At 29.8% G+C, this 14,181-nt stretch overlaps 2 protein-coding genes across 2 annotated transcripts; both read right to left on the minus strand.

The window, feature by feature from the left end:
* Positions 1-765: 765 nt before the first annotated feature.
* On the minus strand, positions 766-1,365 carry BN7_2825 (putative transporter; the record flags this gene model as incomplete). The annotated part of the gene is made up of 1 exon (XM_011276585.1): positions 766-1,365. One exon carries the CDS (start codon positions 1,363-1,365, stop codon positions 766-768), a length of 600 nt encoding a protein of 199 aa, XP_011274887.1.
* A 150-nt stretch (positions 1,366-1,515) lies between these two features.
* On the minus strand, positions 1,516-2,253 carry BN7_2826 (putative transporter; the record flags this gene model as incomplete). The annotated part of the gene is made up of 1 exon (XM_011276586.1): positions 1,516-2,253. The coding sequence occupies one exon, from the start codon at positions 2,251-2,253 to the stop codon at positions 1,516-1,518; it is 738 nt and encodes a 245-aa protein (XP_011274888.1).
* Between the last annotated feature and the right edge of the window lie 11,928 nt (positions 2,254-14,181).

Below are 14,181 nucleotides of genomic sequence, written 5' to 3' on the forward strand. Positions count from 1 at the left end.
TCATTTGAAAGATTAATATATATGTTAATAGGTGATTAGTTTATGATGATGTCTTTTTAATATATGTGAAGGAAATCATTAGGTTTTATTTATATTGTTTGAAAAAGATGATTGATAAGACTTGATGATTTTGGAATAAAAAAGTTTCAATTGAAGTTTCTGATTATTGTAGATTTGAACGTAATAATACTTTATAACTAGGTTAAAGAATGTTTAGTAGATGATGTAAATTGAAGGCTATCTTGGAAGGATCAAATTACTTTTTTGATTGTTAGTCACATCAAGGGGTGCGAAATTTGAAAATTTTGGGTTCCTAAAATCATCAGACTACAAAAATTAAGATACATTAAACTAAATTTTGCAAGATACTCTTGAATGAACTATTAACACTTTCTATTTTGCCATTTGACTTAGGGTGGTACGCTGGACTGATGGATATAATCTAATTAGCTGTTATATGATTTACGATTCATGGTAGTCAGTCAATCTTTCAAGATTTAATCATATTATAGTTCAATTGATACAAATCATCAATATACATCACATAAGAATCCTTTTGTAACTTCATTTTGAAAATATAGATGAGACGATGGGTTATTTCATGTGTTTACATTTCTTCTTTATTGGTATGAGTGTTTAAGTAGTTTTCAATCGATGTAGTACTACTATAGAATTCTAAGCTTAGAGGGAAATGATCACAGTTACTTATTTCGCTCACATGAATACATCGTGTAATGAATTTTTATTAAGATTCTAATCTATATACTAAGTAATGGTAAAATGGAAAGCTCTTTGTAAATATCCAATAAACCCTTTATTTTCTAATAAATCATTGAATGATTTCCTTTCATCTTGTGTCAATTTTTTAGAGTCTTTCAATTGATGAAGCATTCTTCTAACTTTCCATTCCCTATATGGTATTAAGGCAATAAATCCACAAAAATATAAAACACCAACAAAGATTTGACAATGGAAATAAGGATTTCTATTTGGTGATGAGTAGTCACGTAAATTTAATCCAATCACTTCTGCAATTAAAGACATGATTGCATTTATTGTATTTGCATATCCCAACCCACTTGCAAATGAATTTAATCCAACCACATCAGCAACCAATGGAACGACATTAACTGAACTTATCCCAACTAATAAACCAATCATCAATGTGAATATTACTAAAGCAGCATAATTATTAACGTTTATCCAAAATGCAAGAGACATAACAGCAGTATAAAAAGTTGCAAACATTGTAAAATTGGTTCTTCCAAATTTCTCACTAAGATAACCAATCAATGGTCTTCCTATTGCTTGACTGGCATTAAGTAAAACTGTAATTATCATTCCTTGATGTCCAGAGAACCCCATACTTGTAGCATAATTTGAAAGACTATATAATAAGATACAATATCCAGTGGCACCTATACAAGACCAAAGTGTAGCCAAATGTAAAGGATACATTTTTAAAACATTCAAATCAAATATATTCTTGAAGATTTTTTTAATAGATAAATTTTCTTAATCTTTAAATTGACTATTTTGAGGTATTCTAATCTTAACTAGAAACATTGTAACAGTACAAATAACAAATGATATAATTCCAATTATCCTTAAAGCCCATTTTTGATCACCAGTTTCAATTATAAGTTTATTTATAATAAGTGTGAAAACAACACCTCCCAAACCAATTCCAAAATGAGATATACCATTAGCTAATGCACGTTTTCTTAGGAACCAAGATGGTAAAACAATTGAATTTGCACCAAATATTATTCCATAAGATATACCGATCAAAACACCTTGTGTAATATAAAACTGAACAAGAGTTGTAGCAAAACTAGCACCTAAATATCCAGCTAATTGGATCAATATACCTATAGATGCAGTGACTTTATATCCAAATTTTAATAATAAAATAGATGTATATGGAATTAATGCTAAAGTTAAAAAAGCTAAAATTCCACCAACCAATGCATAATCAGTTGGAGTAGCACCAGGGAATACATCATTTTCCAAATAAAAGGATAAAAAAATCCCAAACCCACAATTTACACCCCAAGTAGCAAAGTTCATTATAGTGACACATGCACAACAAAGCCAACCATATCCACCATCCGGTGGGATATCAATATAATCATTTTCATTGAAAACACCATTCAATTCTTCAACTTTTGACTTATCCACTGTTATTTCTTCAGGTTTGAGATCTTTCATGTAGAAATCGTTTTCTTCTAAATCAGTCTTTTTCTTGCCCATTATAAAGGTATATAACGAGTTTATATATATAGCTATCAAGAAACTAAAGCCATGAGATACTTTATACATTTCTTTGACCTTCTTTTAAGTAATTTATTCAAAATCGCATTAATGTCCAAAAAGGGAAATGCTCCGAAATACACGTACAATTCACTTCACAAATCAAAATAAAGCTAAAATTAGAAAGAGTTATAAACCATTTGAATCCATGTATTAGTCCTTACAATAGCCTTGAAATGAGATTCTTTTTCCCAATTCCAAGAACATTTCAATATGGTCAATTGGATTAGCAACGGCCGTGTTTTGACTGGTTTTTTAAAAAGTATGTAAACAGTGAACACACGAATTACGCGAAAAAATTAAAGTGTATAAAAGGGAGTAGGGATCTTGAAATTTTCTCTTCTTTGTTTGAACTTATCCAAACCATCATTCTCATAATTACAATTGCAATTTTTGTGTTTTTTTTGTGAAAATATCGCTATAGCTTTGTTGAGATAAGTGTTGGGTATTTTGCTTTTTTATCTTTGATTTTCAATTATAATATTTGAATATAATCAATTGTGTTTTTGCTCTTTCAATGAGTCTATACGTTTCTCAATTCTCAATGCATTTGATATTTGGAGTGTAACGATCATATAAATTCATCATTTATTGTTCTTAAATTGACTAGATCCAATACAATAATTCATATATAATTCAATGACTTGTTTTATCAAAGAGTTATTATTAATATAATGATTATTTCATTTTTGATGTTAGTGTTGTTGTAAAGTTATACATTTGATCAATTGCTCATGAGACCATTTCTCTAGATTACATTACACTTGATCAACTTCAATACGTATGACAAAATCCTGTATTCATATCACCACAAAACTATGATTCTTTCACCGGGGTTTAAAGCTTAAACGTCTGTATAGTTTAATTATCTCTCTACTGATCAAAGTTATATGACGTTATATGAAAATTCGTAAGATTTATGAAGTTAAACACAAAAACAAAAAAAAAATATTATTATATAAAAGGTGAGCGCTTAAAACTTTTTAATAAATTAACTTTAAGGAAGTCAAGCTGATACTGATTAAATTATTTTCTTGCAATTTTTCTTAACGGCCACTAGTGTATTGATCTATTAAAAATTAGAAATTCGTTACTAACCAGCAAAAGTATCTTTCCCGAATGTGGGTGGTTTACTCCATTTTGTTTTCATATATATTCATTTGATCTTGATCGTTCTATACACTTATACATTCAGATCATTGAATAATTGATATACTTAAATATACAGATTGTTAGTTTATCACATCTATTCTTCAAGGATTTTCTTATGGAGATGATTGATAATATTATAATGATTGATTTTTTAATGAGAACTATTACTTTGTAGACTTAATGACTTCAACTTCTTCTTAGTGTAAGTATACAATCTGGAACTCTCTTTGTGGTATATAGGATTAATATCTAGATTTAAGTCTAATTTCAAAGCTATCAATCATTAAATCTTCAAAGATATCAGCGGATGTATGCTTTAGTCATTTCAACTCATTAGTATATTTTCTTAATCCAAATTGATTTAATTCAAATATGATCTAGATCTATTCTCTGTTTAATGTTTCTTATCCAGAGCATTAAAATTTATGATCTAGCCAAGATCCCGAATCCTTCCTTAAAATCAAGGAGTCAAAAATATAGGGGGCATATAAAAATCATAGAAAAATCCTTTTTTCTCTCCTTTTATAAACATTCAATAGTAATTTCCTTTAGTTGTTGACCGCAATTTAAAATAGTATATGCTTTGGAGGATATAAAATTTGAGCTGAAGTTTTTCTTTTAGTGTTATCTTTTCCATAGTCCAGTGAATTTGAAATATATTTGGATTGCTGCAGGCCAGTTTATTAAAAGTTTACTTCAATATTCTGGTATTTGGTAAGTATTAAGATAACATTCATTCAATTTATATTAGATGGATTTAAAGGTCATTTAAAAGATTAATAGTTTAGGTGATTAGTTTATGATAATGTCTTTTTAATATATGTTGAAGGAAATCATTGGTTTATTTATATTGTTTGAGCAAGATGATTGATAAAACTTGATGATTTTGAAGACTTTATATTGTTCTACTTGAACTGTTGATCATGATTGTAAATTGTAATTATCCAAAATATGTGAAATGAAATGATATAAAATCATCCTTTGTCGAATTAAATTCATGAAGCCAGGTGTGAACTATTTGGAACGACGTATAACGCGGTTTTTGAAAAAAAAAAATTCGAAATTAAAGAATCAGTTATATTACCATGCACTACGTTAGAAACCGATAGATATGAATGGCAGATTTTATATATTCTTGAAATGGTAGTATTCTTCTTCTACATTGAGTTTTCGATGGGATAATGTGACCAGCTACTAGTTTCCAACCATTTATATGACTCACTATACATGTTATTCAATCTTTCAAAATAATTGATACATGAACAATTCAATTGATACAAATCATTTAATACACACAACACATGAGAATCTTGTTGTTACTTCATTTTGGAAATATAGATGGGTCAAATGGGGTCTTTTGTGTGTTTACGTTTTTCTAATATTAATCAGTTCAAGTAGTTTAACTCTCAATCGACAGTTCAATTGGTACTTTTATTGAAGTTATTATTATAAAGTCTTGAAATGGAAGTTTATAAAATAAGTTTAAAGGGGAAATGACCACAGCGGCTAATTTTGATAATTACTATAAATACAAATCAAAATCTCAAAATCTTCTTTCTTATTGATATCTTTTTATACCACATTGTGCAAATCCAGTTTTACCTGTTATAATTAACTAGTAAACACATCATTATCGTAGGTGGTATGACCAGTTCCAATTGTTCATCGTGGTACTCAGAACAGAATATATTCAAGTAAATGGAAATTAATATAGTTCAATTACTATTTAGTTAATTATATATTAAAGATCCTATATACACGTTCAAATGATCAATATTATCATATTTCTCTAACCATGAAAGGTATTTGAGTTTTGATAATTAGCATGATCTTGATTTTCATTCCAGTTTATTTCCATCATAGTAGTACAAACATGATATCTCGATTGTAATTTATGATGTTTGAATAATATATGAATGACAATTACACTTTGCGGCGGTAAATTCAGATGAAGGTAATTCCAGGTTTTAGAACGTCATACTCTACAATATGAATCAATTGAGGTCTAATTGATCGTACAATAATACTGCAAGTGTAAGATATATTTCTAATTGACTTGTTTATGATTGATTGATCGATTATATGAATTACTTAATAGCTTGTAGATCTTGAAATGTTTAATTTTGTGTAATTAATTGTGATTTGATCCCAGCGGCTAATTTTTTGATGAATATAAAAACTCCTGTAATTCCCACTTTTTTAAAAAGTTTTCTATAATCATCTTATATTTCAATGTTCTTAAAGCTTCTATGAGATCTAGCATCGTGATAAACAGAATATCGACCATCAGCTCTATCACTGGATTAACGGTACTCGTTTTCAAGCTTTGTATCTTCGGTTTTTGAGTATAACCACTAATTTTTTTGACATTTTTTTCACTATTTGATATAATAATTCAATTGGTAAGTACTTATAGCCCATCGAAAAAAGTTAACAAAAGTTTAATAAGAATCCATACATGATTATTCTTATATACTATTCATACACACTTGAACAAATCAGTTCGATCATATGATCCTGAAATTAATAGATTCTATGATTAATGAATGATTGTTTGCCCTTTCTGTCTATCTATATTATGTAGTATCTTATTGATCTCCTTTCAATTAGCGCTGTATCAAATTAAAATTTATCATTTGAACCTTATATTCGTAAAATTCTCCAACATTCCATCACAGAACTATACATCAAGGGGAAATTTTGAAATTAATTATTATATAAAAGGTGAGGAAATTCCACAATTTTTTCTAAAACTAGTAACTATACTTATAACTCAAGTTATAAGAATTTTTTCTCTTTTTTATAGATGTTTGTGGTGAAATTTTCCTCCTTTGTCATGTTGGGTTGACGGTTCAGCTCATCAGATTCAGCTTCAATCTGGTTCTTCACATTTATATTGATAACTGCTTTGAATAGTTTTGGACCATTTATAATTGATTCTAACTTGAACTACAATTTGTTTGATTTATCAATTCAATATATCATTGTATTTATGATTATTTCTGATTGATAAACTTAATATATAATAGATATTTGTTAATTTAGATCACATCTATTCTTCAAATTAATTTGAAGATGATTGATATAATATTAATGATTAGTTCTTTTAAAAGATTGTTATTCTGTAGACTTTGATCCATATGTAACTTATATATAAATGAAATTGAGATCTAGATCTAAGTCTAAACTGGATGATCAATCATTAGATCTTTAAAGATACCAGAACCATAAGTCTGTTTACGCTTTATATGTCTTTCTAATCCAACTTGTTTCAATTCAGATCTAATCTGTTCATATCTTTTGTTTGATCCTTTGTCAATTTTATCTAATCAATATCCCGATTCCCTCCTTAAAATCAAGGGGAATTTTATTAGGGGCATAGAATAATTCTTTTTTTTTCTCAAGTATCAACTACAAACTATTTATCGATGGTGTTGCTGCCCTTTCTAGTTGATGATCCTGTGATGTGACGTCTTCAGTAGAAGGTGATGAAAATGAGATTTCACAGTACTTCTTACATTCTGGTTATTATTGGTCATTATTTGATCGTGTGAAATTTATCCCAGGGTGAGTATCAAGATAATATCCATTCAGTTGATAAGATATGGATTTGAAATACATTTGAAAGATTAATATTTGAAGTGATTAGTTTATGAGAATGTCTTTTTATGAATATATGTGAAGGCAATCATTGTTTTATTTCATATTGTTTGTGAAAGATGATTGATAAGACTTGATGATTTTGAAATATAGGTTTTCTTACTTGAGGATAATGGTTATTGTAGATGCTAATGTGATGAAAATTTATACTAGACTAAAGAACTGGTGTAGTAAATTGTGTAGATTGGAAGATCATATACCAGTAAGAGGGAAATTATCTGGAAATTTTTTTGATCAAGAGAGAGGTGCGAAATTACTAGCTTTTGAAAAAAAAATTGTTCCTATTGCTTACAACTTACAACTAACTTGAATATAAACAAGATATAGCTTTTAAGATTTTTTTGTATGTTGCGTTTCGCCGTTCTACTATGCCGTTTGCACGTGGATAATAAGCTTGGACTAGGAATTTACCTTAAATGATTTACAATCATGATATTCAATCTAGTTTCAAAATGACTGATACATAATTAAAATATAAATCATCAATATACATCACATGAGAATCTTTTTGTTACTTCATTTTGAAAATAAGAGATGAGACAAATTGGTTCTTTCATGTGTTTACAATACTTTTCTATAAATTTGAGTGTTTACGTAGTTTTGAATTGATATGTAGCTAGTTCTTGAAGCAATTTAATCGGTCTTTAAATGGAAGTTCATAGAATAAAGCTTTAAACAGGGGAAAATGCCCGAATGACCACAGGGGCAAATTTTGAATATTATATAAATACAAAAAATTCTCGATATATAACATTTTTAAAATATATATAGCAGTAAGAGTTTTTGTTTTGTCTCTTTTTCTAAATCTTCGAAAATATTGCCAGAATATATCGTCAACATGGTGAGCTATTTGTCCAATATATATGTTTTAATATTTATTTAACGGATCATAATTAGTGATTTCTGGTCCTATTAATTTATCTAATAGCTCATGTATGAATTCTTTATCGGTACAGCAGATCAATGTCAATATTGGATTAATATATAGCTCAATTACTTTATATATTAAAGATCCTATATACACATTCAATGATCAATGTTATCATATTTCTCTGACCATAAAAGGGATTGGAGTTTTGATAATTAACATGATCTTGATTCATTTTAGTTTGTTTTCATTAATATTGTAGTATAAGTATTCATATCTCTATACTCTTATTAAACGATTAATTATCTAAACATTAGCCGCCGACGTTCTTATTATATAAAGGATCCATCTTTCCCTTTTTTTCAAAATTAATTATACCTTTACTTTAATTGTTGATTATTTCATTAGGAGGATGATCAACTGAATGTTTATCTATATGGGACCAACCTATGAATGAAATCAAATTTGTTTGAAAGTGAACCAGCTTTAAAATATTTTAACCCTGTCATAGCAAAGATGTCTTTAAACAGTCATACAGCTTCTAAAAAACTAGTTTTATTTTAAATTTTCAAATGTCATATACATATTAATTAGTGTCATATAATTTGTTTATTAAATTAGCATTATCAGATATATGGGCAATACGCTTGTGAAGACGTTTAAATTGGATTAATCATCATGTTTTACCTTATTTTGGAATATCAATTGAGTGAAATTGAATTAAACAGATGATTTGAATATGATGTGCTAGGTTGAGAGCATGAATTTATTCATAATCCAATGATGATTTTTTTAATAATTGTTGAGAAATTTCTGCGTAAATCATGTCTTGAATTGAAAGTCTTATAATATAAAGATAATTAATTACGTCCCAGTAAAAAGCTATATACCTCGCGAATTTTACCACCTAATAACATAAATTATTCAATAGCAAATTAAGACATCAAATTTCAATCAAAATGCTTAAATAAACTGACATCTTTACTCTTTATATAAATCTCATTCTCACCATGCTTTCAGAATTTCCATAACTTTTGTCGTTGTTGAGTTACTTCGAAATTTATACAAAAATACCCACCCCTTGAATTTTTTTTAATTCGTGGCTGATACTAACAGATGTTTAGGCTTAAAATAATGTATTTTATAATATAACACAAGAACAACTAGTTCTGGGGTGTAACTTCAATACAAAAGTATTTATTTTAAATTACACAATATCTAATGAATATATCAATATTATACCATTTGCTCAAAAAATATTTAGTACTTCAATTCTTCATGTCAAAACCAAAATGACGAAAACCAAAATTTGTTCATTTTCGTCAAATCGCACCAAAAAAATTCGTTTTTAACGAAATTTTGTTTTTAACTAGTACGTACTACAAGGAAACATTGTATGAATGAGTACTTTTGTATCATTCGTTCGGCCGTTCCATTGAATTCTCTATTTACCGGTGGAGCGTTCACTACGTCGTGAATTTATAGAAATGATTTTTGAATAATTGTCATAGGTAAAGCATGTTTCATGTTGTGATTAACTCATAATAATTTGATCAGGGGTAAAAGATTATATCCCATTACAACATTGAGAACATCAAATTTTAACAAGTATAACTCATTTGTATTAAAGTTGATTACAATTACTTTATCAATGATGAATAAATATACATGATTTCATTTTCTAACTCCATATAACGTAAGTTCATACATGTTGGGGTTTCAATAAGATGTGGGATATTGAATTGACTTGGTAAAATCAGTTTAGTTTTGTGTCAAGATCTCATTATATGGCATGGTTAAGTGGATCGCATTACACAAAGATAAGAGTCTATTTTTAGTTTTTTTTATGGTTAAGGTTTTGTTACATGCCATAAATCTTTTTTTGGATTTGTGGTTTTTGTGTTTTGTGACGTTTTGTGGTTTTTAGTTTTGTGTTTTTAAAAGTTGAAAAAAAGTATAAAGTCGTCAATTTCCCTTTTTTTCTTTATAAAATTTCTTGCTTCTCTTTTTTCACCATTTCAATCATTGGTTTCTCATTATTCTTATGGATTGTTGTTGAGGGTCCAGGGGTTTAATCTCTGCTATATATCTATAGCTCCGGGGATTACCTGTTATCATTTGTTTTCACTTTGTGTTCAATTACTTTGTTATTACTTTGTTTTCTCTAGGATGTGGAATGATATTGTCTAAAAGAATTTCGTTACCATGTACTGGAGCTCTTGATGTATGACCATACTGAATGATTTGGGTGTGCCGGCCTTTTTTATGATGTGTGTGTTGTTGATTCATGAAGTCTTCTTTCAGGTTCGAATTACATATTTAGGTAAGTTTATTTTAGTTGAATTTCTGTTACGTGTTTATGATTGGAATTATATTGGTCAAGGGAATTTCGTTACCATGTACTGGAGCTCTTGATGTATGACCATACTGAATGATTTGGGTGTGCCGGCCTTTTTTATGATGTGTGTGTTGTTGATTCATGAAGTCTTCTTTCAGGTTCGAATTAAATATTTAGGTAAGTTTATTCCTGTTGAATTCCTGTTACGTGTTTATTGCAATTCAAGAATTAAATCTTCATGATCTCATTAGTCTTATGGAGTGTTTTTCAGGGGTTTAATCTCTGCTATATATATCTATAGCTCCGAGGATTACCTGTTATCATTTGTTTTCACTTTGTTGTTACTTTGTCGTTACTTTGTTGTCACTTTGTTTTCTCTGGGATGTGGAACTATATTCAAAGAAATTTCGTTACCATGTACAGGAGCTCTTGATGTATGACCATACTGAGTGATTTGGGTGTGCCGGCCTTTTTTATGATGTGTGTGTTGTTGATTCATGAAGTCTTCTTTCAGGTTCGAATTAAATATTTAGGTAAGTTTATTCCAGTTGAATTTCTGTTACGTGTTTATTTCAACTCAAGACATAAATCTCCATGATCTCATTAGTTTTATGGGTTGTTGTCCAAGGTCCAGGGGTTTAATCTCTGCTATAGATTTATAGCTCCGGGGATTACCTGATATCATTTGTTTTTACCTTGTTTTCACTTTGTCATCACTTTGTCCTTACTTTGTTTTCACTTTGTTTTCTCTGGGATGTGGAATCATATTGTCTAAAAGAATTTCGTTACCATGTACTGGAGCTCTTGATGTACGACCATACTGAGTGATTTGGGTGTGCCGGCCTTTTTTATGATGTGTGTGTTGTTGATTCATGAAGTCTTCTTTCAGGTTCGAATTACATCTCTTGACAAGTTTATTCCATTTGAATTTTTGTTACGTGTTGTGTTCATGATTTTGCTATTACAATTCAAGATATAGATTTCCATGATATCTAGGACTTATTGATAAATGACAATACTGAGTAATTTGGGAGTGCTGGCCCTTTTTATGATATGTGTGTGTTGTTAAATCATGAAGCCTTTAAATCAAGTTCGAATTAGATATTTTGACGAGTCGTGTGGGATTTCAGTTGAAAAGTTTTGTTACATGTTTATGTCTCAGTTTTGTTGGTGCAATTCGAGAGATTCAATGTGTACATTGTTTATTGATATGTGACCACATGTGCGCATCATTGATCATAAAATCTTCAAATAAAGTTTGGATTATTTTGACAAGTTGTACAAAAGATTTTGGATATTTTGAAATCTACTATTATGGTTAAAGATTAACCATTAGAATCCATCATTTAGTGATCATTTCTTGCTGGTGCCGTGAGCATTTAAAGAAATTTTTCCATATGGGAAATGCTATGATCACAAGCTGCTTAAATGTGAACAAAGCTGACGTCAGAACAAAGTGTCGCGAGGTTAGGTAAAGAATAGTTGAATTTGAATAACGGATGAACCCCATATGCTATTCTCTAATAGCATGATATCTATATGAAATGATTCTTTGGGCTTCTTGGAACGTCGTTCAAGCACCATTATGGAGGAGGTTACTTATTAGACATTATGAGGGCGAATGTTCGCTATATGCTATATGTCAATTTTTTCAAAGGGTATATTGTCACCTGCTTTCTTTATTTTGAGATTAGCAGTTCTAAAGATTGCCAACTCCATGGGAACCGATATCGTGTTGTATCTTCTGCTTCAACATTGTTAAGCTCCGGATGGGGGTTATAGGTTTGGGCTGTGGACTATGGTTCAAAGGCCCGTAAATCGTCACCTGCAATAATGTTCTCTTTGTGAGTGGGTCAAGTTCAAGTGGTCATATTGGTCTACTAATAAACTTGTGTGCTGCTAGATAAAATTATCGTCAGCTTATCATTTGGTTGTTACAGATCAACACCATCTGATTCAATCATAAAAATTAAAGATCATGACAAAATAAAATTGATCCATGTCATACTTATGTATCGGCTGGTTCTCCAGTGATATTAAGAAACTGAGTTAGACTCGTGAGTCATGCTTGATTCGAAGCTACATGGAAACACAAGGCCATAGTGTATTGTGTATTCTTACAGGGGAGACTCAAAATATCCACACCACCAGAGGAATTTGGAATGGTTTTAGGAGACTGTATGATAAATGGCCCACGTGTAGAGTCTAGACATGATTATATCTGAGAATATAGTTTCCAGATGTTTCATTAATCACATGTCTGATGTGTTCTCTTTTCTCTCTCTAGAGTCTATATATTAAGAAGCTGTATCATGTCAATGTGTCAATATATAATATACGATTTACGATAGTAATGGTATACACACCAATCATATTTTATAAAGCATATAGCTCCTGGGTACTATCTTTTTCTTTATAATATTTTTGATCTGTTCATTCTCATTGACATAGTTTTTTTTCTACCATCAAACCCATAGTTAAGCGAAATCTGAAAACTAATTTAATATTACTGCCAAACCAGGCATTTTTAAGAGATACAAGAGGCAGCAATACCACCAAACCATACTTCAGGAACAAATATATCCCACTCTGAGATTGATTGGACCACGGGAATACCATCAGAAGCATCGCTTTATCTCTCCCATAGTTAAGCCCGTAGTTTTTTTTCTTTCATAGTTAAGCCAAAAGCCCATAGTTAAGCCCGTGGGAAACCATTAGTGGAATATCACCACCAACCCAGGAACTTTAGAGAGCTACAAGAGGATGATATAAGTGATCACATAAATTCGTAAAATTTTCCAACATATTCCATCCATGATGATCTTGTGATCTATAATTCTTGAATCTTGACGTTCCAAATATAATTGATCACAATATCATCATCATGTGTTACGTAATCTCACAAGTTTTTAAAAATGTAAATCTTTAATTTTTTGTATATGAAGGTATAGATTTTATTATCAATTAATTGTCAGTGAGAGCTGAAATGTTTAGTAGTACTACTAATTAATGGAGTTTAGGATGTTTAATTTTGAGTTTTTTGAATTTCAGAGAAAAGGCCAATTCCAATATTTTTATTTTCACTTTCGAATTAAAAAACTTTAAAATAATCAAAATTTCAAACTCAAGATATCAGGTTTAGACCAGTTGAATAAGAATCTTCATCAATAATTAATATTACTTATAATCTGATAAAAATGTAACAAGTTATCTTGATCTGTTTATCAATATTTTAATGCGGATGACATAATCAGCTCCCCGGATTTTCGGAAATTCATGCCATTTGATTTAGTGTTCACAAACTTAATAAACTTTACTGTGTTGATTTTGGATATTGATACATTAAAAAAGTATAAGATATTGAACTAATAGAACAGTAAGAAAGACGGGACCAGTCAAGAAAAAAGCATAAGATTGATCAAGAGAGAAATTGAATATATCGAGAAGATAGATAGGAAGTGTTGGAACTTGGAAGCGTTGAAGGATAATAACATAATAACTTATAAGTATTGAGAACTAGGCAAAAAGATCTATCCCAGAAGAGAAGATACTAGAGAATAACCACTAGACAAAGGTATTCGATACACGCTACGGGTCATATATATAGTATAATGTAATATTTATTAAGTTTCTATATCCGAGCCATTGGTTCCTAACAACCACCAGCCGAAGCCAATACCAAACAATCCAGTGTCGTTATGGATCGTTGTATAGCAACCAACTAATGATGTAGCAGTGCAACAACTGCAGATTTAGAGTTCAAACCTCTCGTAAAGCTGTGAGAAGATTTGGACTGATAGTTTCCCACTAGTTTTGTGGGTTCGTGGTAATACCAACGAATCCAGTGTCA

Source organism: Wickerhamomyces ciferrii, contig 00074, assembly GCF_000313485.1.
Source record: "Wickerhamomyces ciferrii WGS project CAIF00000000 data, strain NRRL Y-1031 F-60-10, contig 00074, whole genome shotgun sequence".
In the NCBI taxonomy this organism is placed as follows: Eukaryota; Fungi; Ascomycota; class Saccharomycetes; order Phaffomycetales; family Wickerhamomycetaceae; genus Hansenula; species Hansenula ciferrii.